Source organism: Globicephala melas, chromosome 4, assembly GCF_963455315.2.
Source record: "Globicephala melas chromosome 4, mGloMel1.2, whole genome shotgun sequence".
NCBI lineage: Eukaryota > Metazoa > Chordata > Mammalia > Artiodactyla > Delphinidae > Globicephala > Globicephala melas.
The window spans coordinates 58,761,979-58,786,163 of NC_083317.1; the positions used below are offsets into that span (position 1 = coordinate 58,761,979).

The window sequence follows — 24,185 nt, forward strand, 5'->3', positions numbered from 1 at the left end:
TCTTAATTTTTACTCGTTGGGATAAATCATCATCTATTTCCCAGGGATTTAGCTTTTTCTCCTTGCCTTCCCATGTCTAGTAGGAAACTACAAGAATTCACTCTGTAAACCAACAGTTTGTACAGGGAAGATCAAGGCAAGGGTCATTAATTCTGCTTTCCTTATTACTAAAAATACATAAACAAGCTAACACATCCTTTCAGTTTGGTGAACAAGTAGAATGCTTTCTCAATACATAATCCTATAAGTTCAAAATAGCAGTTTTATATTTTATGTGGGAGGTTTTTTTCTCTTGCTCCTCTCTCCCTGAAACTAAAAAGTCTTAATAATTATGTATTATTTAAATGCTGTATGCCTAGTAAATTAGACGTTTCTTATAAGATGACATAATATGCAAAAGAATCATTCGATTCAAATGTCAAAAAAAAATTTTCAAAGTTGACTGAACAATCTTAATTATGATGGGTTTCACAGTAAACAAATGTAAGCGTAGCAAGTGTTGGAGTTCTCATTTATAAACTTTTTTTTTTAACTTGGCCCAACAAGACATCATTTTAAAACCATTCTTAGAAATAAGTATTTAAAAACTGCAGGACTAATATTTCACTTTGTCATGGAAAGGGAGCAAAGTAAAATCTTCTTAGAACACCAGAGTAACTTCTTGAATAGAGAGGAACAACCATTTCCATGGATATTTCATCCTACACTAAGATTTGTAAAATTTTAATAAAAGCTTAAAGAAAAAAAACACTTAAGCAAGAAATCGCTATTCATTTATTATCATTGCTCGCTTTTCAGAAAGGAAAAATAAAGATACAATAACAAAAAACTTACCATAAAGGGTTATAAAAGAAAAACTCGAATGCAATTCTATTAATTTATCTTTGAAAATAAGAAAGTCAGTCACTGCTGTAATAGCTAATGTGTCACAATTTTTAGTTTAAAAACGCTGTTATTGCCAATGTAAAAAAAAATTATGTATCTAGAAGGGTCAAGCTGCTCCGTATTATCACTGACGTCCAAGATGAACTAGTTTCAGCTATTTTAAAACTTGGGAAAGGGGGTTTTGCCTGTAAACTGGGTTCAACGGTACTGAAAGAAATAATGTTGCAAATTTCACCTTGTTCCACTGAAATCTAATAAGCTGCGACCTCATTCACAACTTACTATTTCAAACTCCTAATTACAAAACTTACTACTAAATTTGAAAGAAAAAAAGCAACATGTCATTTTAGTACCAAACAGATTCATTTCTTTAAAATAAGCAAAATCCTTGCTTAAAAAGTTCAAAAGACTTCCGAGGTTAGGATTCAATGTTCTAAAACCCACTTAGGTGCGGACTACGCTCCAACCCGATGTACCCAGACGAGCTGAGTTCTGGCGGGTGAAGTACGCACAGAGCGTCGCTCCAAGTTTACCCTAGAGAACAGCTGGATAAGACCGCGGGAGGGGGCTGCACATTTTCCCGCGTACCACCCTACACCGCTCCCCACCGGACAACACCGTGACTCCCCCGGCGTCCGGTCCTCGGTCCCTGCAGAGCCAAGCGTGAGCCTGACAACCCCCGGCAAGCCCGGCTTACCTTGAGGACCGGGGTCAGGTACTCAGCCACTTCCAGTGCCTTTCCCTTCACCGTGTTAATCACATTCTGCATCCTGGGGCCGGAGTAGCGGCCGGCCCCGCGTCGGAGAGGAAAAGGCAGCCGGGACAGTGGTCGGGAGTCAGAAAATGTCCCCGCTGCCGCCGACTCGCCTCAGCACCGGCCGGCAGCACCCAAGGGGACGGGACGCGACGGGAGGGACGGGACGAGGGGGAGGGGCGGCCGGCGCGGCGCGCAAGGGCAGGGCGCGCGCTCCTCGCGCCCCAGGCAGCGCGCAGCAGGCCAGGCCCAGCTGTCACCTGGCCGCGAGCGAGGGCGGCGGGGCTGCGCTGGAAGAAGAGGGCGCACGCGCACCCCTTGCCCTCTCGGGAGGAGTCTTCTCTGCCACCCTTCACTCGCGCCCCTTCCGGCTTCCGCTTCTTACTCTCGCCCTCTCGCCGTAGCTCCGCCGCCACCTGGGCCTCACGTGACACAGGAGCCTCCGGGCACGTGACGCGACAAAGGCCGCGGTGGGGCGGGATCGGGTCGCTTCTCCCCTCCCTCCGGAAGCGTAACACTGAGCGCGCCTGCGCAATGGGCGCCAGGTCCGCTTTTGCTCAGTCGGGTAGTTATTGTGCTTTTTGTTCCGGAATAGGAGGGTCGGGTCCAAAGGCTTATTCGCCTTTCTTTTCCTCCCATAGATTCTCTGCGTATGGACCCTAAAAGCTACCGCTGCTGCTGCTGCGGACCTAGACAGTTACTGTCTTAGCTTTAGGATGTACGCTCTTCCACTAGAAGCTCTTCCAAGGGACCGAGGTAACCGCGCCCCACGGGACAAGGAAGTGCGCGTGCGTTTGAGGGGAGGGCGCCCCAGACGAGATGCCTCCTGCGCATGTGTGACAAGAAGGCGTTCCTAGATCGTGGAGGGAAAGCTGCTCTTCCCGAGAAGGGGAGGTGTCTCTTTGGCCTTGGTAGGTTTACGCCCACCTTGGGCTGTGGGCATTGGTATTTCCAGCCCATCTCTCACCAATCCCCCGGGCACTGTGCACTATCCTTACTCTGGGTTGCTTTGGGTAGTTACCCGACCTGGAGTTTAATGGCCTTAACATATCAAAAGAGGGCCTTAGAGCCATTGATTTCTAAGTCGTCTTCTACTTCCAACAGTAGTTCAGTATAAATTAACACAGTGTTTCAGATATTTCTATTTCGGTCATTATTGTAACGAAATCTTTCCCATCAAGCTCTTTTTCTTCCTCCTATGGAAAAACTGCTACTGAGGAGAAAAATACAAGTATGAAATTATCTTCTAGAGCAAAGTTGCTCATAAGAATGAAAGTTAAAGAATTGCTTTTCTGCAGAATCCTGCAGTCCTAAAATGTCCTACCTTTGGCAGCACTTCTAAGCTGGCTCTTGCCTTTTCAATCTCTAGAGTTCCCCCTCCTGTCAAATTTTGACTCTTTCCTTTCCCCATAGTTTCCCTTGTACTCCCCAACTTTTTTGCTTTGGGTATAGGCATAACCAGACATCTAAAAAATTCCTTTTCTGTTCTTCACAAATCAGTGGTATTTGCATTATGCTTAATCTGCCAGCAGGGTTGCTCATGAACTTGTTCTTCTCTTTAAGGCAATTAAAAAACAGTGGAATGGAAAGCAATTATTGTGGTCATCCCGTGTTAAGCTCCTCTTCAGCAATGTATACATTCCTGCTGGGGGCCATATTCATTGCTTTAAGCTCCAGTCGAATCCTACTTGTAAAATATTCAGCCAATGAAGGTAAGTTAAGATTTGGAATATGTATGGAGCACTGCCATCTAATCACACTTTATCTTTCTTGTCTTTAGTTTCCCTTGTATATAAAATGGGGATAATACCCTTTAAAGTATTCTGCTTCGTGTCAGTGATAAACCATGTTTAAATTTGGTTCTTTAAACTGTCATTCCTTACCAAGAAAAATTTTTGATGCTGAGTGAAATTTGGGTCAGTTAAGTACAGGATCAAAACCTTTGCAGAACAGATCATAACATCTGACTGTTGGTTTAATCAACAGGTGTTTCTGGGCCTATAGCAATATATATTATAACTTATTTTGAAATAGGAGATACATTTGGTCACTTGGGGTTTGTGAGGTACTATTTTAACTACATAATCAGTGGAGCAGTACAGGTTATTAGCTTTGATAAATACATACTCAGGAAATCTTTTATTATTCTTAATGTAAGAATTTGTATTTAAACAGTTTAATTCCACAAAACTGTGTTGAGAACCTCTCACTAGTTATTGAGTACACGTAAAATCATGACATCATGATCGTTAATGGTCTGCCTGGGGAGTCAGATGTGTACATAAGTCTCTTTTTCAGTTAACATTTCTCTGCCAGGGGCTGGGCTAGATATTACTAGCAGAGTTCAAAGTGCACAAGATATAGACTTTATTCTCAAGAATTCACAGTTTATTAGAAGAGAAATACATGTAAATGCATCATGAAAATACAGTATAATAAGTGCAGTTCTATACCAAAGATACAGAGGTAGTTTTACATAGAAAGTGATATATTCTGTCTGGGAGAGCATGATGTGGACTGTGAAGCAGTCAGGGAACACTTCCCTGATAAGGTGACAGTTGATCCACAAGAAGACAAGGTGGGCAGAGGTATTCAAAACAGAAGCAACAGCCTGTAAAAACGAACAGATGTATTAAAAAAGCAGGATGGATTGTGAGAATGTGTAGTTCAGAATTACTGAGCAAAAAGTTTTAAGGACTTGGACGAGGGGGGAAGGAGTGCTTAGCCAGAGAGGGCAGTAATGATCAGAGCGCTGAGGACTTTATATGTCATGCTAAGCATCTGGGACTTTATTCTCTAGGCCCTAGAGTCTGGGGGACAAGGAATACTTGGAGGAATATAGACGGCAGGTTAAGATGAGAAAGACTATTATGGTAGCTGGATGGAGAATGGATTAAAGGGGAAGAGAAGTAGCCAGTTAGGGGGTTATTACAAATTCAAGCCACAGATGATGAAAACTAACCAAGGCTTTTGAAGTAGGAATTGAGAAGAGAGGATAGATTCAAGAAATATTCTAAACATAGAAAAGACCTGGAGAATGTGTGGAATGTGGAGATTAAAGGAGATGAAGTATTGGATAGTTCAGAGGTTTCTGGTTTGGATGCTGAGTAGATCAATGATGTTCTCAACTGAGATGGAGACTAAGGAAGGAAGAGCAGTTGGACAGAGCTCAGAGAAATTAACAGTTTTAGCTCTTGTACCTTCCATGAGGCCAGGAGCTGTGTCCTTGTTTACTGCTGTATCCTGCAGTGTTTAGCACTTCACACATGTCAAGGAAATGCCAGTTAAGTGAATAAATAGGAGATAGTCATTCATATGGACATGTTTAGTGAGCATTAAATGTTCCAGAATACAGATTTGGAAACGTTTATATTAAATATAAATGAGCCCTCCGAGGAGCGGAGGGCTCATTCACGGTAACCACACAGAATGAGAAAATAACAAAGAGCCAAGGAATGCCAGCGTTTAACAGGAGTGCTGACACTCAGAGGACATTAAGAAGGAATTAGAGAGGTGAGAGAGCTAAATGCACATGACTTATAGAAGGGAGTTTGGGAGGAAATTGCAACATCAGGATAAGATAAGGATTAAAACCCACTCTTGGGAATTAGTAATTAGAAGATGTTTGGTAATCTCAGGAACTAGGTAGTTGGAGTACTGTGGTGGGATTAGAAACCAAACTGCTTGGGGGCAAGATCTGAGTGGAAAGTGGGTACAGTGGAGATAATGAATATTGACACTTTTATGGAGATTAGGAGGAGGTATGGTAGCTGGAGAGGGAGGATCTTATATTTTATTTTTTTTGGTTGGGAGTTTTGAACATATTTGTAGGAGAGGAGAGGAAGCCAGTTAATTGAAAGATAAAGGAGATATACTGAAGCCCGAGGAAATAATTATTGGAGCAAAGCCCCTGAAGAGAATGGAAGGTTTTAATGGGGAGAATGGGTAAACAGTGGGGCCATGGCTCCTCTCTCTGGGAGTGAAGGGAAACCAATAAGGATGAATGTGGCGTAGATAAGGTTGAAGTGTGGGCAGAAGAGTGGAGAGAGGTCACACATGATGCTGTGATACGATACGGGATCAACCATGAGAGAAATGCAAGGAGAAAAACAAAAATGATGAAAAGCAAGAATGAGTTAAAGAGCAGTGACAAGAGTTTGAAAGTTGTGATATGAAGCCCCCCCCCCATTTGTGTGCGTGCATGTTTGCTCATGTGTATCGTGCTAGAAAGTAAAGCAAAGTATTGTTGGAGGATAATGGAAATGTGATTTCAGTATAACTTTGAGCTCAGAAGAGGGAGGAAGAGATGTTTTTAACTGAGCTTTGAATAATGGAGAAAGTTTAACAGCCAATTAAGTGCCTACTAAGTGCAGAACACTTAACTGCCAGGTTTAGGATGTCTTACAAGACATGATCCCTGTCTTGTAAGAAGCTTACTTTTTAAAATTTATTTATTTAATTTGTTTGTTTGTTTTTATTTTTGGCTGTGTTGGGTCTTCGTTGCTGCGCGCGGGCTTTCTCTAGTTGCAGCGAGCGGGGGCTACTCTTCGTTGCGGTGCACGGGTTTCTCATTGTGGTGGCTTCTCTTGTTGCGGAGTACGGGCTCTAGGTGCGTGGGCTCAGTAGTTGTGGCGCATGGGCTTAGTTGCTCCGCGGCATGCGGGATCTTCCCGGACCAGAGCTCGAACCCGTGTCGCCTGCATTGGCAGGCGGATTCTTAACCACTGCGCCACCAGGGAAGCCTCAAAGCTTACATTTTAAGGGTAAGACATACAACATAAAAAATAACTATTATACAATGTTACAAGTACTGTTATAGAGGTTTATAGGTAGTGTTACCCGAAAGCAGGGTTCACCTCTTGGTAGGTGTTGAGCCAAAAGACACAACCAAGCCAAAGATCGGGAGAAGGAAGGGTTTATTATTACTTGTAGCAAGTAAGGAGGACACCAGGGATCTTTCCCAAAGCAGTGTCTTCCCAAACAGCAAAATTGGGGAAATTTTAAGCTAAAGGGTACATGCATTTTATGAAGGGGCTTGGGTGGTTGACAGAATCCAGCTTTAGTTGATTGAAGTCAGGAGGGTCAGAAAAGGTCAGCATCATCATCCAGTTCTAGTTGATCTGGTGGTTGAGCAATGCAGGCTCATCTTTACCATTGAAACTGAACTGGGAGTCTTTACAACTGATATATTATCTTTGCTATTGTCACTTCTCTTGCTGGATAACAGTTTATTCCTGCATTCTTTTGTTCCCTTAAGATCCTTAATTACTGAGACCTGTTCAAGGACCAGCATTATGGCCAGGCTTAAGTCACAAGATGGCTTAGGCCAAAAATGGCTTCTCTTATGTCCAGAAAGCCACGCCTGGTTCTCTTTCTCTGGGGATCCCCTACCCTATCTGTTTACACTAGTGCTACAGGATCAGAGATGAATAAAGGATTGATTATGCATAGGTTGTGAAGGTCAGGGAAAACCACAGAAAAGAGGAAGAAAGAGTGTTCTGGGGAGCAAGAATGTCGAGTTGGCTTTTTTCCTTTGTACTTGGCTTTTTTCCTTTGTACTTGGCCAGTTTTTTCATATGACAACCAAGGGAAACAAGCAAATATTTTTGAGAAAATGCATTCCTCAAAATAGTAACTAATAAAATTTATGTTTGTCCTTGGCAAAATCATAGAGCAAGTTGTTTGTAAGCATTTTAGAAAAAGGAGAGAAATAACAGCTAAGTCAAGATATACTAACCAAACCTCATTTCCTAATTAGATTGACTTGTAGGTTGGGATATAGCTTCCTGATTGGTCAGTGGGTTTGGATGTGTCAGTGTGTTTGTCCACCGAAGAGCCCTGGGCCAGTTGCCTCTTGCCTCAAGCCGCTTCCTTCTGTTACCACAACATACTGTTTGTCCCAGAGTGCCTAACAAATATTGTTTTCCATGTGTACCATGATATGAAACAGATAGGAAAACTCTGAGTTCAGGGAATATCACAGACAGAGTGTATTTAAGCAAGGCAGACAAGTCACACAAGAGGAATCATGAGCTGGGTAATAATTCAGCCACCTAGATTGATAGCTGTTTGATTAGTCAGGCCCTGATTGTTAGTTAATGGTCAACTTAGAAGGTGATCTCTAATGCCACAAAGCTTTCTTCGCCTGTAGCCCTAGCCTCCTCAACACATTTTTCAGGAACTCGAAGGAAAACATGAGAGGCATATCTCTCAATTTCAAGGATAATAAAACGCTCAATGAGGTAAGGGGAATTCACGTTAGGTGAATTGATTCAAAAATCCAAAAGAGCCAAAACCAACTGGATGAAGTTTAATATAACCAGTCTTTTGCGGTACGCGGGCCTCTCACTGTTGTGGCCTCTCCTGTTGCGGAGCACAGGCTCCGGACGCGCAGGCTCAGCGGCCATGGCTCACTGGCCCAGCTGCTCCGCAGCATGTCGGATCTTCCCGGACCGGGGCACGAACCCGTGTCCCCTGCATTGGCAGGCGGACTGTCAACCACTATGCCACCAGGGAAGCCCAATATAACCAGTCTTAAAGTCCAACTTTTAAGTTTAGAAACAGCTCTAAATTATTTACTGTATGTAAGCATTATATAGAGCAAAATTTATAATTAAAAAACATTTCTGTTACATTTCAGAGAACAAATATGATTATCTTCCAACTACTGTGAATGTGTGCTCAGAACTGGTGAAGCTGGTTTTCTGTGTGCTTGTGTCATTCTGGGTTCTAAAGAAAGGTGAGTCTTGAAATGGTATTATATACTGGTTAAAAATCACAGGATCAAAAAATTTTAGAACTGAAAGGAACATTTCGTATCAGTTAGTCTAGCCCATTAATTTTATATATGAGGATACTAAGATACAAATAGAAATATGATTACTCATGTTTTGCAGGTGAGGAGCAGACTCAGAGAGTAAGTAGTAAGTGTTAATGTAGTGCTGGGTAGGAGGAGGCAAAGCCTGGACTCCAACCCACATGTCCTAGCGTCCCGTCCACTGTGCTGCCTCTTGACTTGTTCCTGTGGTGGGTCACACAGCGAGTTAGTTTTTGTTCAAATTCAGGATTATCTAAATCACTACTGTCTGACGTGATATGTAGCATACTGCAAAACAATCCCCATTGCCTTTAGGGGGACAGCATAGCGCTTTGGAGTCAGAGAGACTGTATTCTAGGGCAGATTATTTTACTTTTCTGAGCTCCAGTTTCATCAACTATCAAATAAGTATCAAATAAGGGTGCAAATAGTATCAAATAAGGGTACTAATCCTTCCTCAGATCAAAAGTATGTACCCTTTTGTGGCTATTAATTCTCCAGTTATTGAACCTTAGCTCTCTCTACTACTTTGATCCACCTTCCCACATGAGGTAGACATAGAGTTTACACTATTAAAGGGCTTGCCCAAGAAGTTGTCTTTTCATTCTCAGAGGTTTCGATCTTTGCAGAGTTTCTAGTTAGTGGAATACATTTCTTAATCTCGTGAAATTCATGAAGTATTTACAGGGGTTAGACTTAAATTGTTTTCTATCTTTTCATTTTATTTTACATTCTCCGTTATAGTACCTTCTTAAGTTTTTGTAAACCTAGAGATAGGAGAATAACTCATACTAGGATGAGCAAAGGTTAATTTTCTCTACTCCCCTGTATATAAACTTTCACTTAGTTATCTCCCTTTCCTGATTCCCTCACCCACCACAGCACCACCGTCCCGGCCCCAGGAAAAAAAATCCCAGCATGAACGCTACATTTTTTGTTCCACTTATTTTAACTTGTTGATCTCTCTTGGCTTTATGCTCAGAGTAGTAAGAGAAAACATAAGTGTGTCCTGAGTTGCCTTCTTCAGTAATACGTCTGTCTCAAGTTAGCAGGAACTAAGAAAATCAGTATTCCTAAAGTGTTGCTGTTGTCAGAGATGAGCACGGTGGTGGGGTGAAGAAAGACCATAATGGAATCCTGTGTAGTCCTTGATTTCTCAAGGCTAATAGTCACTTATGAAAGCATGTTCATTAAGTCTCTTTTAAAGAATTATATCAGAAATTAAATACAATTTACTTTCTCTAAAAATATGTGCATTCTCATCAAGCTCATATATTTATTGCTGTATTTCTTTCTTTAGAAGATCATCAAAATAGAAACTTGAGATGTGGTTCCTGGAAGGAATTCTCTAATTTCATGAAGTGGTCCATTCCTGCCTTTCTTTATTTCCTGGATAATTTGATTGTCTTCTATGTCCTTTCCTATCTTCAGCCTGTAAGTAAATAATGACAAAGAAGATAGCATTGAAAAGACAGAGAAATGAATCCTGGAACTAACCTTTCTCTTTTTTTTTTTTAATCGTTTTCCTTGGCACTGTTAGTTTCTCATTGCCTCACTGGCCTTCCTGAGGTTTGAGCAGAATTATCTGAGCACTGACTTACCAATCCACTTGCAAGACTCTTCCGCTGTGAAAGATAACTATTAAACTGTGCTGACTGATGTGTGGGAGCTGCTTCCTGACCACTGAATCTAGAGCCATCTCTCTCTGTGTAACCTTAACCAGTCTGCCTATTTTCTGAGCCATCCTGTGGTCACCCACCTCTAGTATTAATCTCAACATCCAGGACCTCCAAGCAGACTCCCATGAGTAACTCAGAAAATTATACACTCAGTGTACCGCTCTTTCTTACACTTGTTTTAATGTGGTGTATATGTATTCTTTTGGTATGATTTTCGTTTTCTGTTAGTCCTGTCATTTAACCAAGTTCTTTAAGGGTAGAGATTATATCCTCCCAATCTAACTGCTATCCATAACTGATAATACTAGGTATACTTCTCATCTCCCCTGGCATCCCCTACGCCAATTTAGAGAGCTGTTAGTAATCAGAATTAAAGTTTGGTCTCTTCTGCTTTTACCTATTACTCAGTTTGGATCACGTGTATATTTTCCCCTCTATATTTTCATTTTATAAAACGAAGGTTTCTATTGCCACATTTAAGAAAATGTGTTTTAATTTTCTTTAAAGAGCAAGTTCAGGCATTTTGATCATAAATAGAATTTCTGTTGACACTAGTCCTCTATTTGAAGCCTCTTAAGTATATCCAAATCAGTATGAAAGTGGGGTGAAAAGGAGGGGTCAAGAGGGCACTGAGGTAGAAAACAGGAGTTTGATTCTTTTGCACAATTTAAAAGATTAGAACCAGGCAAGGCCAAACCGCTCTGTAAAATAGAATAGTGTTACCATACCGGCCCAAAGGTAAGGACCTAGGCCAGGGGATCACATGAAGTTGCTTTCAGCTCTGTGATCCATTTTATTAGTAAAAGTTCATTCCATTTAAAATGTGTCCTCTCCTAAATTCTTTCACTTTGTTTTTCAGATCTGAGAATTCCTCCCAACAACATAATTATTCACATTCAAGAAGTGTATATTTGTTGTGTTTTATTTGCATCCAACAGACTACCTCTAAATTTATATCCCTTTGCTAAACCCCTAGTACCAAAGCAGGAGTGCAACTTCCTGTTCTTACAGCTTCTTGCTTTGCTCTTCCTTCCTGATTGTGTACAACCACAGATATTACAAAATAAATTACTTGGCATACATATTCTGTGTAGTGCTATGCCCACACCTCGTTGGAAAGAATTAAATAGAGATGCATGGAAGTTTGGGGGCAAAGAGCTGTGATATTTTATTTGTTCTATACTATTGCCTGGACAAAGTGGACACAATTCCCCAGGCCAGCAGCAGCGCTGTAACTGATTGATCAGAGCCGCCACTTCCCCACTCTTAACCAGCCACGTACTTTTCTTATCTCCTCTTACTTGTCTCCTAACCAGGGGTTCACAAGCATTCATCTGCAAAGAAAACCTTAAAATAATGGTTCCCATAAAAGTCAGTAGGAAAAGAGCAATATTGTATTCTTGGAATTTTTGCTAGTTGTTATTGGATTTTACTCTTATTTCTTTAACTCAGCTGCATATTAGTCATGTTTGCTGGTTGCATAAGATTGTGGATACTCTTTAGGCTTGGTCAATTTAAAGTGACAGCAAGGAGGAAGGCAGTAGGATTTGTTTTTAGAAATTATTAATATTGTCAGATCCAATTATGGGGGCAGTGATAAATTTCATATTTTCTGGGCCAAAATGTATATATGTTCAGATTAATATTTTCATATGTGAAATTTGACTAAATTCACAAAAACAAACCTTAATAAAATCTGGCTAACACCTTTCTAAGTGTTTAGAACAATGTGAATAAATCCAAAGGACTGTCAAATATAAGTTTGGTAGTGAATCACTGGTATTGAATCACTACAGTTCAACCAGGTATAAATTGATTTAATTCCTAGAGCATTAAAAACGCTTAAAAACCTATACCTCCATCTTCTTAATGTATAAATGGGCCTAACAGTACTTGCTTTCTCTCTACCCACAGAATCAGTGTTAAAAGTCTCTGAGAGCTTGAAAAAGTATGCTTTATAATCATTGTAACCATTATTTCTGGACCTAAACTTATAGAGTTTATACGTATTTCCAGATCTGCACATAAAGATTATTACACAGGCATTTGCTGAATTTCAGCACATTTTCAAAGCCTGTACAATAATTTGATCATATCTACGTAAGTTTAACAAGCAATAAAAATAGAATTTAATCCTCTAGTGAAGTAGCTGCCCTAATAACCCCTCTGGATTTTGACCAAAAAGCTTTTTTTGTCAGGTGAACTTGCACCAAGCTGGGAGATTTCTGAGGTCAGTGCTTTGCTTGGATTGTAACTCTATCTTCTCTTTCTTTCTAGGCCATGGCTGTTATCTTCTCAAATTTTAGCATTATAACAACAGCTCTTCTATTCAGGATAGTGCTGAAGTAAGTAACTTGTTGTGAAAGCATATATCATACTTTAAAATGGTACCGCCTTGTTTCAGATGATATACCCTCTGAATCCCAAGGCCGGGATTTTATTCCTAATTTGCTTTGTGTGTTGGGCAAGTTGTTTAACCCATCTGGAAAGCAGCTGCAGTGTTAGCCTGTCTAAATCCTCTGCGATTCAATGTTTGAAATGTATTTTCTTAGCATCTCAAAAGACAAGAGATGATTGGGTTTTAATTATTTTAATTTTTAGTGCCAGATTTTCAACAAAGAATTCAATAGCTTTTTTTTTTTTGCAGATTCTCTGTACACTAATAGGGAACCAAGAAGTTCCTAAGATTAATATATTTGTTATTTGGAGTTTGGAGGTGATAAAAAGTGGCAAATTCCTTATTAAACTCCTTGAGGTGACTACGTGATTTAAGCTCTAACTGGCAGAGGATTTGCATGAGGAATCTAGTTAAAATTCCAATTAATAAGAGTGAACTTATTAAACTTTCCAAGTGCTATCACTAATTCATCTCCAGGAGAACGTTTGAATAAAATAAACATTTTTAGTTTAGATAGGCTCTGCTGCAAAGCAAAGGCCAGAATGTCCTAAGGTGATACAGGATCTGGGTACTTAACTCCAGTTTAATTTGTTATTTAATGATGATGATGATGAAAATAAAATTAACTCTCTGTTATATTTGTTGTGATTGTTTTTATTTTAATTTTACATTCACATTCTCTTTTTAATTTGTTTCTCAATGTGCTGTGTCATAGTGTGTTTTCATAATTGATGTGTACAGAAGGATGAAGGGCTTGGTCCATAGGCACTCAGTAGTTATTTGTTGAATCCCATGATGCATCCAGTACATAAATTATATGAAATTCTTGAAAGGTTTTCTTTTACCCTGAGGAAACATTCAATTTAATAGTTAATGTAAGAGATGGGAAAAAAATGAACATAGCATTTCATCCAATTTAAATGTTAGAGTCACTGAAATTTGCTTTTGCTATCACTTTCTTCATTTTATTTATGAATTGTGAGAATAATTCAATTCAACTAGCAAGTTAAAGAATGCTAATCCAAAAAAACGTTTTAAAGTCTTTAAAATCAGCACGAAAGTCACTTTGTAGGATAAAAGTTGGCTTCTGAGAAAACATATATAAGCAATCATATTTTTATATTGATTCCTGTGATAAAATTAGGGATGCACTTCCATAAAGGAATAATTGTTGGCTCTGACACACAATAAAATACTCACTATTAATAGGGGAGTGATGGTCTCAAAAACATGTATTTTTTTTGTTTTGTTTGGGGCTTTTTTTTTCACTTTTTTTTCAAGTAAAAAAATTTTTTTTCCTGTGAAGTGACAGTTTATGAGTACACATGGTATTATACTTAAGTTATTATATAATACATAAGTATTATGTCAAAATTAAATTAATAACTGAATTTACCAAAGAGAAGTTTAAAGGTATTTCCTGACTTGAAATTGGCTAGTGGCTCTAGCTATGCCCAGAGTTGTTTGTTTTTTTTAATGACCCCAGAGCATGAGCAGGGCTGTGGGCCAAGGTGAGGGGCACTTGGAAAAGCCCTGCCCAGGGTGGCCCGACTGCCATGTGGGCAGCTGCGCGGGGATGCTCTTCACCAGTGACTAGAAAACACTAAGGTCTCCTCAGGGCCTTTCTACCCTATTTCGACTTAACCCCACAATGACCCCATGAGATAGGTGCAGTTAGGCTGAGTCTGTGCCTGGAACCCAGAGCCACTAAGCATTTTGCAGCCCTCAGGCAGCTCCCTTTGGCTGTAGAAGAGGGAGTGTAGGTGGATAGGCTGGGGGCAGAGGGGCAAACAACGTTATGAACTACAGTTCAAACTTTTTTTTTTTAACATATTTTACCTCTTAATATTCAAAGCAGTAATATGGATTCTTAGGCATGTGTTTGCTTTGTTGTTAATACCACTCTGTTTTGAATCCTTAGAAGTTCTTTAGATTAAAGAAACAATAAAAGCACTCCATTTTTATTATTTCCACAAGCACTTAGTTCCCAGAATGGGTCTTAGTTTGACTAATTCACAAATCAGCACTTGAAGCTACTCTAAATAGTGAAGCTAAAATGTGGTAATTAATAATGTCTTTTATGGGAATGCCTTTTAAGTATTACCTATTATTATATTTTAAAATCAACTTTGTTCTATTTTGATCTTTTTGTTGGTGATAGTGTATGTTGTTTGTTAGTTTTTCCCTATTTAATCTACTCTTCATGAGTCATTTGATGGTCTTTTGCCCGTGGCAATAAAATTTTGACCTAAGAATAGCTTGAGTTCTATCACAAGTTCTTAATTTGTTTGCCATAAATAACTCATTTAGAATATCAAAGCTCTTGTCTTATACTTGCCTCTAGCAGAGCTATCAAATAACCTTTCCCATACAGGTAAAGGATATAAGGCTATACAGGTAGAAAAAAATAAGTCCAGTGACGAATGTAAAACTTACTTGTAAGAATTTGAAAGTGAGAAAAAGTGAAAAGTATCATCATTCAAATGTCTTATTCTAAACCCCATGTGAATGCATAGATTTCCTCCTTGAAGTATAGTTACTGGTTCAAAGTGGAAATGTGGCAGGCATGCCTCAAAGCCCTATTGGTTTGCTCTTAAGGCTTGGCAAAGTTGTATAATCTTGTTTGCTAGGCTTTAGGGAATAATAATGTCAGCCTGAACATCGAGATTTGGGAGATTAGAGAGCGAAACCAAGACCAGCACTTATTTTTACCTAAAGAATGTATATAAGTTTCTGTGATTTCTTCAAAGGGAAGGGAAAAAATTATTAAAAAACACATTTTGAAACATATGTTGGATGTCTTAGAAGTTACGGTGAACTTTACTTTCTGAACCAGCAGAAAAAATAAAAGTGCCACTCAGTAATAACAAGCATTTCTCCAAAACCATTCATTCACTTGATAAATATTTATACTTTCCCTTGATAAATCTGCCCTTGGTCACTCTTTGTGCTATTTAGAAAGTTATGATGCATGGTTTCTTGTAAAAAGTTATGTCTTTCCACTTAAATATTTTCTTGCTCTGCTTTGGTTTACCACCAGATATGGTAGAAATGCTCATATCTGACACAATTTGGACCTAATTGTTGAGTTACTAGGAAAACTCAAAGTAGGGATGTCATTTAAAATATATATATATACTTTAGACAATTTAACTTAAGGTATGTAAGTGTCGATTCATCATTCTTTTGATGGTTCAAAGTGGAACCATGGTTCAAAGTGCAACCTTTCCTTTGCATACGTGTGGGGTTTGCTGATTGGAGTTCTTTGGCTTCTTTCTTGCTTGAACCTACATTCATTACACATCGTCTGTGGTTTCTGGTTTCAATTTCATTATAGTGGAGCAAGCCTTAAGTATATTTTTAAAGTAGATTCTTCTGGATTTTTATTATTCATTCCCTAAGCTTAAACTAACTTACCTGTACCTAATTCAAAGGCAGGTTTTTTGTCTTGAGATTTGCCTTTTGTCCTCCCAAAGCATTCAACTTAGTTTTCATGAAAACAGCAATCCTTTTCATTCACTCATAATTTATGATTTCTGTAATCATTAAAATATATAATTACAATAATGAGGTCACCTGGCAAAAACACGTTTTGGAACAGAGACTCTTTGTGAGCAAACAGTTCACTTGGGAGCAGAGGCCTTCAGGTTCAGCAGCGTTCCAGCCAGAGGCATTCAGCTCTGCGCATCAATCTGAATGTTTTACTGGGGCAGTGGAGAGGTCGGTTAAGTGAGTTTCTACTGTTGAATCACCTAAGCCGTAAGGAGCAAACTTTTTCAAACTCTTTGGTGCCTAATCAGTCATCATTTATAAGAGTGCAGATCCTCAGCTGCCTTTATAGGATGATTTATTGTTTTATTTTCTTTGCTAAAAATCTGTTTTCACCCTAATCCTTAATAATTTTTACCTTCCTAGAACATTATCTTGAATGAGTAATTATTTGCAGTAGTTACTGGTTAGCTTATTTAAGGCTTTATTTCCTTGGATTCTTTTTTCTCCATGTCAATATTAGTGGAAGATCTATAGCCGTCAGAATTGAAAACTTCTAAAGGACCTGTAGAGTATATCATTGCCTCATTTATCTTGACTTACAGTACTTGGTTATATAATGATTTTTATAAATTGAGCACCCATTTTTCATCTCTGTCTTTTCGGTTTCTGTTCCATTTGCTTTCTACTACTTAATGTGTACCACCTGCACCTTCAGAAATGTATGTGACTAGCTGACAGTTTCTGACCTCATGGACTATAAGGCTATGTTGGTCTCATCACTGCATGCTAGATCTGGTTATATGAAAGTGTATACACAAGAAGACATATAGGGAGCACAGGTGTGCTGCTGCCTGTGCTATCTGTGCAGTTAGCAGTTTCACAGCATGAAGCTCTATGGAAGCATTGGTGAAATCAGACACATATTCCTGTACAGGCATCCTGGGAACTCAGAATTATACTTAAGAGGTGCATTGGTCCAGAAGGAGAACTTACAAAACCATGGCTCAGACTCCTTCCTTGCTCTTTCATAAATACATGACCTTAGAGAAGTCAGTTAAACTCTGAGAACCATTTCCTCCTCTAGAACGGAAACTGCCTGACCCATAGTAGGTGCTCAACAAAGGCTCCAAAATTCTTGCAACTTCAGTTCTCACCTGTTGCTTTACATGTCTGCCTTTGCTCATGTTACTCTCTGTGCTTGGTGTGCCTCTTCTCCACCTGACTAATCGATCTTCAAACTTGAAGGTGTTCCCCCCAAAAGCCTCCCTGGATGCCCCCACCTGAGTCCCATACCCCTCTTTCCTTAGTCAATGTACCTTCTTGTAGCCTTTGTATAGACTCTTGCCTCTTCCTGGGTATATTGCCAACTCCCTTTTCACATGAGAAACTTCAATTTATTTCTCATCTTTCAGCCTAAGTGTCATTTCCTCTTTGAAGCACTACCTGACTCTATTTCCAGACTCAGGTGTTGTTCCTCAGTGTACCCCAATTGTTCTGTGTATCATATGTCACACATTATATTGTCATTATTTAGTTCCATGGCTCACTCCGTATTAAAGTGTAAATTCTTTGAGGATGGAGACCAAGTCTTTTTTCTTTTCCCAGCGTGCCTGGCACATAGTTGCTGCTTATTAAATGTCTGTTGAACTGAATGAATTTGCAAAATGGAATAATAATCATCACATCCTCCATATCTGAAAAGTTTGTTGTTAGGAAAAATAAAGAAATAAATAAAGCATTGTTAGGACTTCATCAACTGAAACACTGAAAATATTTTTTCCTTGCCTTATCAAACAGTTTGCTGTATAATATTTTATGATCAGGCCATGAATCTGGGAACTAGCTTCCTCCTTAAATCATTTCTGAGTCATGAATACCTTTGAAAATTTGACGGATCTTTGAAGGATCACCTGGTGGGGGTGGGGAAGACCAGGAATTCACCTATGTAGAAGATTTGGCACACACTGCAAGAATTCACAGATATCCTAAGCTCGTCACATTTTTTCTGGTTCATGGAAACTAGATTGAGAATCTCTGCTATAACTTATTTTATCACGAGATTAAAAAGTGATCGTACCAAACATCTAAGATCAGTTCCCAAGGTAGGAAGGAGGCTTAGTTAAACCTATAGGTTAAAAAGAAACTTAAAATGAGAAGAAATGACTGAATGGCCTTAAGGGACAGCTACTATAAAAGCAGATAAAAAATAAGTTCAAGGGGCTTCCCTGGTGGCGCTGTGGTTGACAGTCCGCCTGCCGATGCAGGGGGCGTGGGTTCGTGCCCCGGTCCGGGAAGATCCCACATGCCACGGAGCGGCTGGGCCCGTGAGCCATGGCCGCTGAGCCTGCGCATCCGGAGCCTGTGCCCCGCAACAGGAGAGGCCACAGCGGTGAGAGGCCCGCGTACTGCAAAAAATAAATAAATAAGTTCAAAGGCTTCCCTGGTGGCGCAGTGGTTGAGAGTCCGCCTGCCGATGCAGGGGATGCGGGTTCATGCCCCGGTCCGGGAAGATCCCACACGCCGCAGAGCAGCTGGGCCCGTGAGCCATGGCCGCTGAGCCTGCGCGTCCGGAGCCTGTGCTCTGCAACGGGAGAGGCCACAACAGTGAGAGGCCCGCGTACCAAAAATAATAATAATAATAAGTTCAAGAAGCAGACACACCCTGACGGGTTTCCTTTGAACTTGAATTGTGGGGAATGCAGGCAAAAACAGTATGGTTCATGCAACCAAGTACTCAAGTGATTTGAGTTTTCAGTAGACACAGTTGATAGGGGAGGAGGAAAAAAGACCAGTATTAAAATCTCTTTTTTCATCTTTGAACAGGAGGCATCTAAACTGGATACAGTGGGCTTCCCTCCTGATTTTGTTTTTGTCTATTGTGGCCCTCACTTCTGGGACTGAGACCTCACAGCATAACCTGGCAGGACATGGATTTCATCACGATGCCTTCTTCAGCCCATCCAATTCCTGTCTTCTTTTCAGAAGTGAGTGCTCCGGAAAAGACAATTGCACGGCAAAGGAGTGGACTTTTTCTGAAGCTCAGTGGAACACCACGGCCAGGGTTTTCAGTCATATCCGTCTTGGCTTGGGCCATGTTCTTATTATAGTCCAGTGTTTTATTTCTTCGATGGCCAATATCTATAATGAAAAGATACTGAAGGAAGGGAACCAGCTCACTGAAAGCATCTTTGTACAGAACAGCAAACTCTATTTCTTTGGCATTCTTTTTAATGGGCTGACCCTGGGCCTTCAGAGCAGTAACCGTGATCAGGTTAAGAACTGTGGGTTTTTTTATGGCCACAATGCATTTTCAGTAGCCCTTATTTTTGTAACTGCATTCCAGGGCCTCTCAGTGGCCTTTATTCTGAAGTTCCTGGATAACATGTTCCATGTCTTGATGGCCCAGGTCACCACTGTCGTCATCACAACGGTGTCTGTCTTGGTCTTTGACTTCAGGCCCTCCCTGGAGTTTTTCATAGAAGCCCCGTCAGTTCTTCTCTCCATATTTATTTATAATGCCAGCAAGCCTCAAGGTCTGGAATACGCACCTAGGCAAGAAGGGATCCGAGATCTAAGCGGCAGTCTTTGGGAGCGCTCCAGTGGGGTAAGTTTGTGACGATGCCGCATTTTTGCCTGTTCTTCCCAAATTCAAAGTGTAGTTATACAAGAAAAGAAATAGATCAGTGCTGATTTGGCACAGGGCGTATTGGATCTCTCTGTGACTTACCGTTCAACAAACATTTGTTGGACTCCTTATGTATAAGGGCTCATGATAATGCTGTCAGGGGTTGAGAAAAAGTATAAATCACAGCCTCAAGGACCTTATGCATTAGTTGTATCATAGAATATTACAGTCACAGAACCAGAAGATGCATCACAGGTTATCTTGTCTAGTCTCCTAGTTTTACAAGTGAGGAAACAGACTCAGAGAGGCTAACTGGGTTACAGATAGTAAGTGAAAGAACTGGTGCCAAACCCATTCATTACTCTTTCCACCCCACTGTAGTTGGGGAAACAAGCCTCATTCGTAAGAAAAGTTGATCTTTGACATTAGTAAGTCTTGTTAAATATAAGTCAAAAGCCTGGCTTCTTTCTTTTCGCTGTAGCTTTTCGTAAACCAGAGTGTGCCAGAAGGGCAACCTTGTTTATCTCGCTAAGACGGTGGTTCCCAAGGTTCCCAAAAGGATCGCTGCAAATGCATAGTGATCTCTTGGAGGCTCAAGTTACGAGATATATATTTAAATAAAACATGAAATGGAGTCCTCTATCTAGGTTTAAATTTACAGTTTTCATGACAACACAAAATATGAGATAGTTCACACAATGAACATTTTACTCTTCGGGAAAGTTAACCTATTTCTTATTAGATACAGTTCATGGCAAAGCTTCCCTCAGTAATGCCTCTGAAGTGATGATATTTACAACAGATTCTTAAGATGAAAAAATTAGAAGCCTGCTCTGATATCAGTTAGAATATAGATTTAGAAATCCTGTATTCTTTTCCAACAGTCTAATAACACTGCTTGCCCTACTTTTTTAGGTAGAAGAAAATCAATGTAGGTAACAAGGCCTAGTTTATACCTATTTCTGCAGCCTTTAGTCATTTCCCTCCAAGACCAGCAGAGGCCGCTCCTTACTTGGCTCTTGTTAACTTTGAAATTCAAAAGTACTGAAGTGCATTCCAATTTTTTATCTCATTGTATGCCTGCGGTTAACTTTCCAAGAACTTATTTATTTAATTTCATTTAACAAGATTATAGTTTAATTAAATAAAATCCATGATTTGTTAGTAAGGTTTCTCCTTAGTAATCATTAAAAATGGGACATTTCTAGTTTTGTCCTAATTAATTACTGATTTCATGTTTCCGTTTAGGATGGAGAAGAACTGGAGAGACTTACCAAACCCAAGAGTGATATTGAATCAGATGAAGATGCTTTCTAACTGGTACCCAAATAGTTGGCAGCTCTCATAAACCTTATCTTCACATTTTCAGCATGTGTGATATTTATCTTTCCACTTTGATAAACCAAGAACATTTCTAAAGCATAAAACTCTTTGCATATATCTAACCGCTCCCTAAATAATTCCAACCAAAGCTTAGAGTACCCAAAGGCTAAAAAGTTCTAAGGAACTGACCTAAGAATAATAGTATGGAGACTGCATTAATGGCCTGGTACTTAGTAGGTCAAGATATATTTGCAGATTATTTTCCTTGTTCCTCCATTCCAGAAAACTTGTAATAATCATGTTAGCTGTACCCTATAAATATACAAATAGAGATCAGTTTGCCAGATTTTCAGAATTGTGTAGTTCTGCTCTGCATGCCATAGTCTTCCCTTTTTTATCGTTATAAATATCACCTAGGTTGACCCTTGAATTTTGAGACCATGGAGATAGTCATTTTGTAATTAAAAAGCAATGAGACTCTAAAAATGTGGTTGAAGGACCTTAATAACTGGCCACAACATTGATTTGAGAGTAGTGTAGTCTGTGCTAAATGTTTTGCCAAAGAAGCAAATTTTTCAAGAAAAATCTCAGAATTTTAATTTTTAGGAATTTGTGGGAAATCTTATTTTTAGTGGTTGTCTTTTGATGTTTTTCTACACAAATAAGCTTCCATTTAGGTGAAAGTGGGTTTCCAGTCCCCACAGTTATCACTTGTATTTTACATCACTTAAACGAGCTATGGTGGGTTTTTTCTCCTCAGTTTGACCACATGACTCTTGAATTACTCTATTTTGGAGAACTAATAAGCCACTTTTATTAGTTATTAAATAGAACTTATGACTATTTTATATCTTTATATCATACTCTGTTCCTAAAGGTTGAGACACTGGCTTCAGAATCATGCCAGGTTGTCAGTAAGACTATTGCCGAAGAGTTCTTTTAAAAGAGTCACTTTGCAAACAAATGACTTTTACTGAAATATGAATAGTATTACTCTAAAAAGAGGAAGGCCAGTAATAAATAAAGCACTTTATAGTAACCATATTGCACCCTTAAACTGCATGGTATTTTTTGAGGTATTTTTGCATGCATCCACTTGAGTCTATGAGGTAGGAAGTCAGGTGATAGATAATTTAAAAATGAGAAAACAGAAATGACTTGCCCAAGGCCATATGGTGGATGGTGATGGGACAAGTGTTGGCTTCAGCTAATAGACCTGTGTGTTTATAGAGCACTACACTGTAAATGTGAGCTTTAAGTTGTCGTTTTCATGCAGTCTGTACATCTCTTCTTTCCCCTAAATTTCATACAGATAAATATAAGATAATACTATTACATAATCCATCTGTGATATCCAGAACAATATGAATGGCAAGAGTTGGTGGAAATTTATAAATAAAATAACTATTAAACACTTACCTTGTGTTGCCACTTTGTTATATGAGATGGAATGCAGAGTATTTTTAATTTCAAAACGTAATTTCAAAAGAACTTTTAAAACTGTCTCTTTTTCAGTAGATCTTGACTTCTGAGAATAGCAAAACTTTACCTTATCATAGGCGTTCCATCAGAGTAATGTGAAACAGAAAGATTACTTTATTATGGCAATTCATTTTAAGGTAAAGAAAATCAGCTATAGGAAGACCTCACTTTTAGGAAATATAGCATATAAAACATACTTATTAAACACATAAAATTGCAACAGTATTACTTGTGAAGGTATTGCCTACGGGATATATTAAATAGCAGATCCCACTAATTCATGGAGATTGATTTTCTCATTTACAGTTGCTTTTTCACCCTCCTTTTCAGGAAAGCATTTATTGCCCAAAGGAAGGTTTACTCATCTTAATTTACAAATTAAGTAGAGAGAGGGAAGGAGCTGGGACTGAAATGTGAAGTTCTGATGTGGATGCACTGGACTACAGTTGACCCCTCAACACGGGTTTGACCTGTACGGGTCCACTTATGTGCATATTTTTTTTCAATAAATACAGTCCTGTACAATCACCGGTTGGTTGAATCCTCGGATGCATAACTGCAGATATGGAGGGCCGGCTCTGGGACATGAGCATCCTCAGATTTTGGTCCGCAGTGGGTCCTGGAACAAATCCCCCACAGATACCAAGGGACAACTGTATTTTGTGGGCGCTGCTATTTTAATAGGAGAGTAACTGGAAGGTGAGAGGTCTAGAAACCATATCCTATCATCTTAGGTGCTCTTGGATCAAGTGTGTAATCTGGGGAGAACGAGTGTCATGTGGAAAAAGAAGTAGACTTCTTTCCTGTTCTAAAGAACAAGTTATAGGTGATGGTTATTCTTTCCTTATAAGGAAGACTCTCCTAACAAATGATACTTTCCAATAATGGAGAAGGCCTTCCTGAAGAGTAGTAGAGAGTAGTAGTAAATTCTCAATCACTGAAGTGTTAAGGAGAGATTGTATCAGCAGTATGTTTTAGAAGAGATTCCATCATTGGTATAGAAGTTGGACTAAGTGATTTCTAAAGTCCCTTCCTATTTTTAGATTCTCTTCTAAGCAGTTTTGACCTACAACTAATGAGCTGACTAGCCTTTGGTTAGACCACAAGTATGGCCTACAGTGACCTGATTCCAGCTCTGTCACTGATCCTAGGGTCAAACTTCTATCCAGCAATGTGCCTAATCCTGAGGGGAAGCAGGATGTGGCTGTTGGTTATAGAGGGAAAGATGGCTTAGACCCAGATCCCAAATGCTTGGCCATCTGTGTCCTGCTGCCATAGGTTTTCAAGGTCTATATGCAGAGGAGACTCAGCGCAGAGTTGCTTTGTTTATAACTCTAAGGCTTTTTGCATCTGAATCCACATGTGGAAGCCCTGTTGCTGGTGACCTGGGTTAGACTATGTGGGGCTGCAGGGAAACCTTTTGCTCTTGTACAGGCCCAACCTTGACCAGACACAGCCCAGGTCCTCCTTGGCAACTTCTCCTTTTACTTAAGTCCTGATTTTTCCTGCGAACTCTTACCATTCTAGTATGGTGAAGGGGCAGAGAAAGTCAAACCCAAAGGAAAGAGAGTGGTTTTCCTTCTCTAAAGCCGAGAGCAGACTTTCTAATACTGAGTAATATATGTCCCTCCTTTAAAGGCAAAAAAAACCTCTCACAGATCAGTGTTGACCTTTTCTTCACTTTACTGTAATTTAAATGCGTATGAACATAAAGTATAAACTTCTTATAG

The 24,185-nt window shown here is 39.6% G+C and overlaps 2 protein-coding genes across 4 annotated transcripts in view; one reads left to right on the plus strand and one right to left on the minus strand.

Moving 5' to 3' along the window:
• ATG3 (autophagy related 3) overlaps window positions 1-2,309 on the minus strand; it is a 29,208-nt gene extending 26,899 nt beyond the window's left edge. The window contains exon 1 of the mRNA XM_030836783.3: window positions 1,583-2,309. Coding sequence (XP_030692643.1) covers window positions 1,583-1,654 — 72 coding nt within the window. The 5' untranslated portion in view covers window positions 1,655-2,309. The remainder of the gene's footprint in view (window positions 1-1,582) is intronic.
• On the plus strand, window positions 2,134-22,387 carry SLC35A5 (solute carrier family 35 member A5). 3 transcript variants are annotated; one of them, XM_060298053.2, is made up of 7 exons: window positions 2,134-2,550; window positions 3,203-3,351; window positions 8,280-8,378; window positions 9,760-9,890; window positions 12,413-12,480; window positions 18,849-19,629; window positions 20,899-22,387. In XM_060298053.2, exons 2-7 carry the CDS (start codon window positions 3,222-3,224, stop codon window positions 20,965-20,967), a joined length of 1,278 nt encoding a protein of 425 aa, XP_060154036.1. In that variant the 5' UTR covers window positions 2,134-2,550; window positions 3,203-3,221; the 3' UTR covers window positions 20,968-22,387. The 3 variants fall into 3 exon arrangements, with proteins under 3 accessions (XP_060154036.1, XP_030692636.1, XP_030692637.1); XM_030836776.3 differs by having other exon boundaries at window positions 2,135-2,395; window positions 9,757-9,890; XM_030836777.3 differs by having other exon boundaries at window positions 2,136-2,550; window positions 9,757-9,890.
• Window positions 22,388-24,185: the final 1,798 nt, after the last annotated feature.

What these genes read in the sequence shown, in the direction of transcription:
- SLC35A5 (XM_030836776.3), top strand. Translation starts at nt 3,222, where the DNA reads ATGGAAAGCAATTATTGTGGTCATCCCGTGTTAAGCTCCTCTTCAGCA. An exon ending in AAAATATTCAGCCAATGAAG is followed by an intron (nt 3,352 to 8,279) that starts GTAAGTTAAGAT and finishes GTTACATTTCAG; the next exon opens with AGAACAAATATGATTATCTT. An exon ending in TTTGGGAGCGCTCCAGTGGG is followed by an intron (nt 19,630 to 20,898) that starts GTAAGTTTGTGA and finishes GTTTCCGTTTAG; the next exon opens with GATGGAGAAGAACTGGAGAG.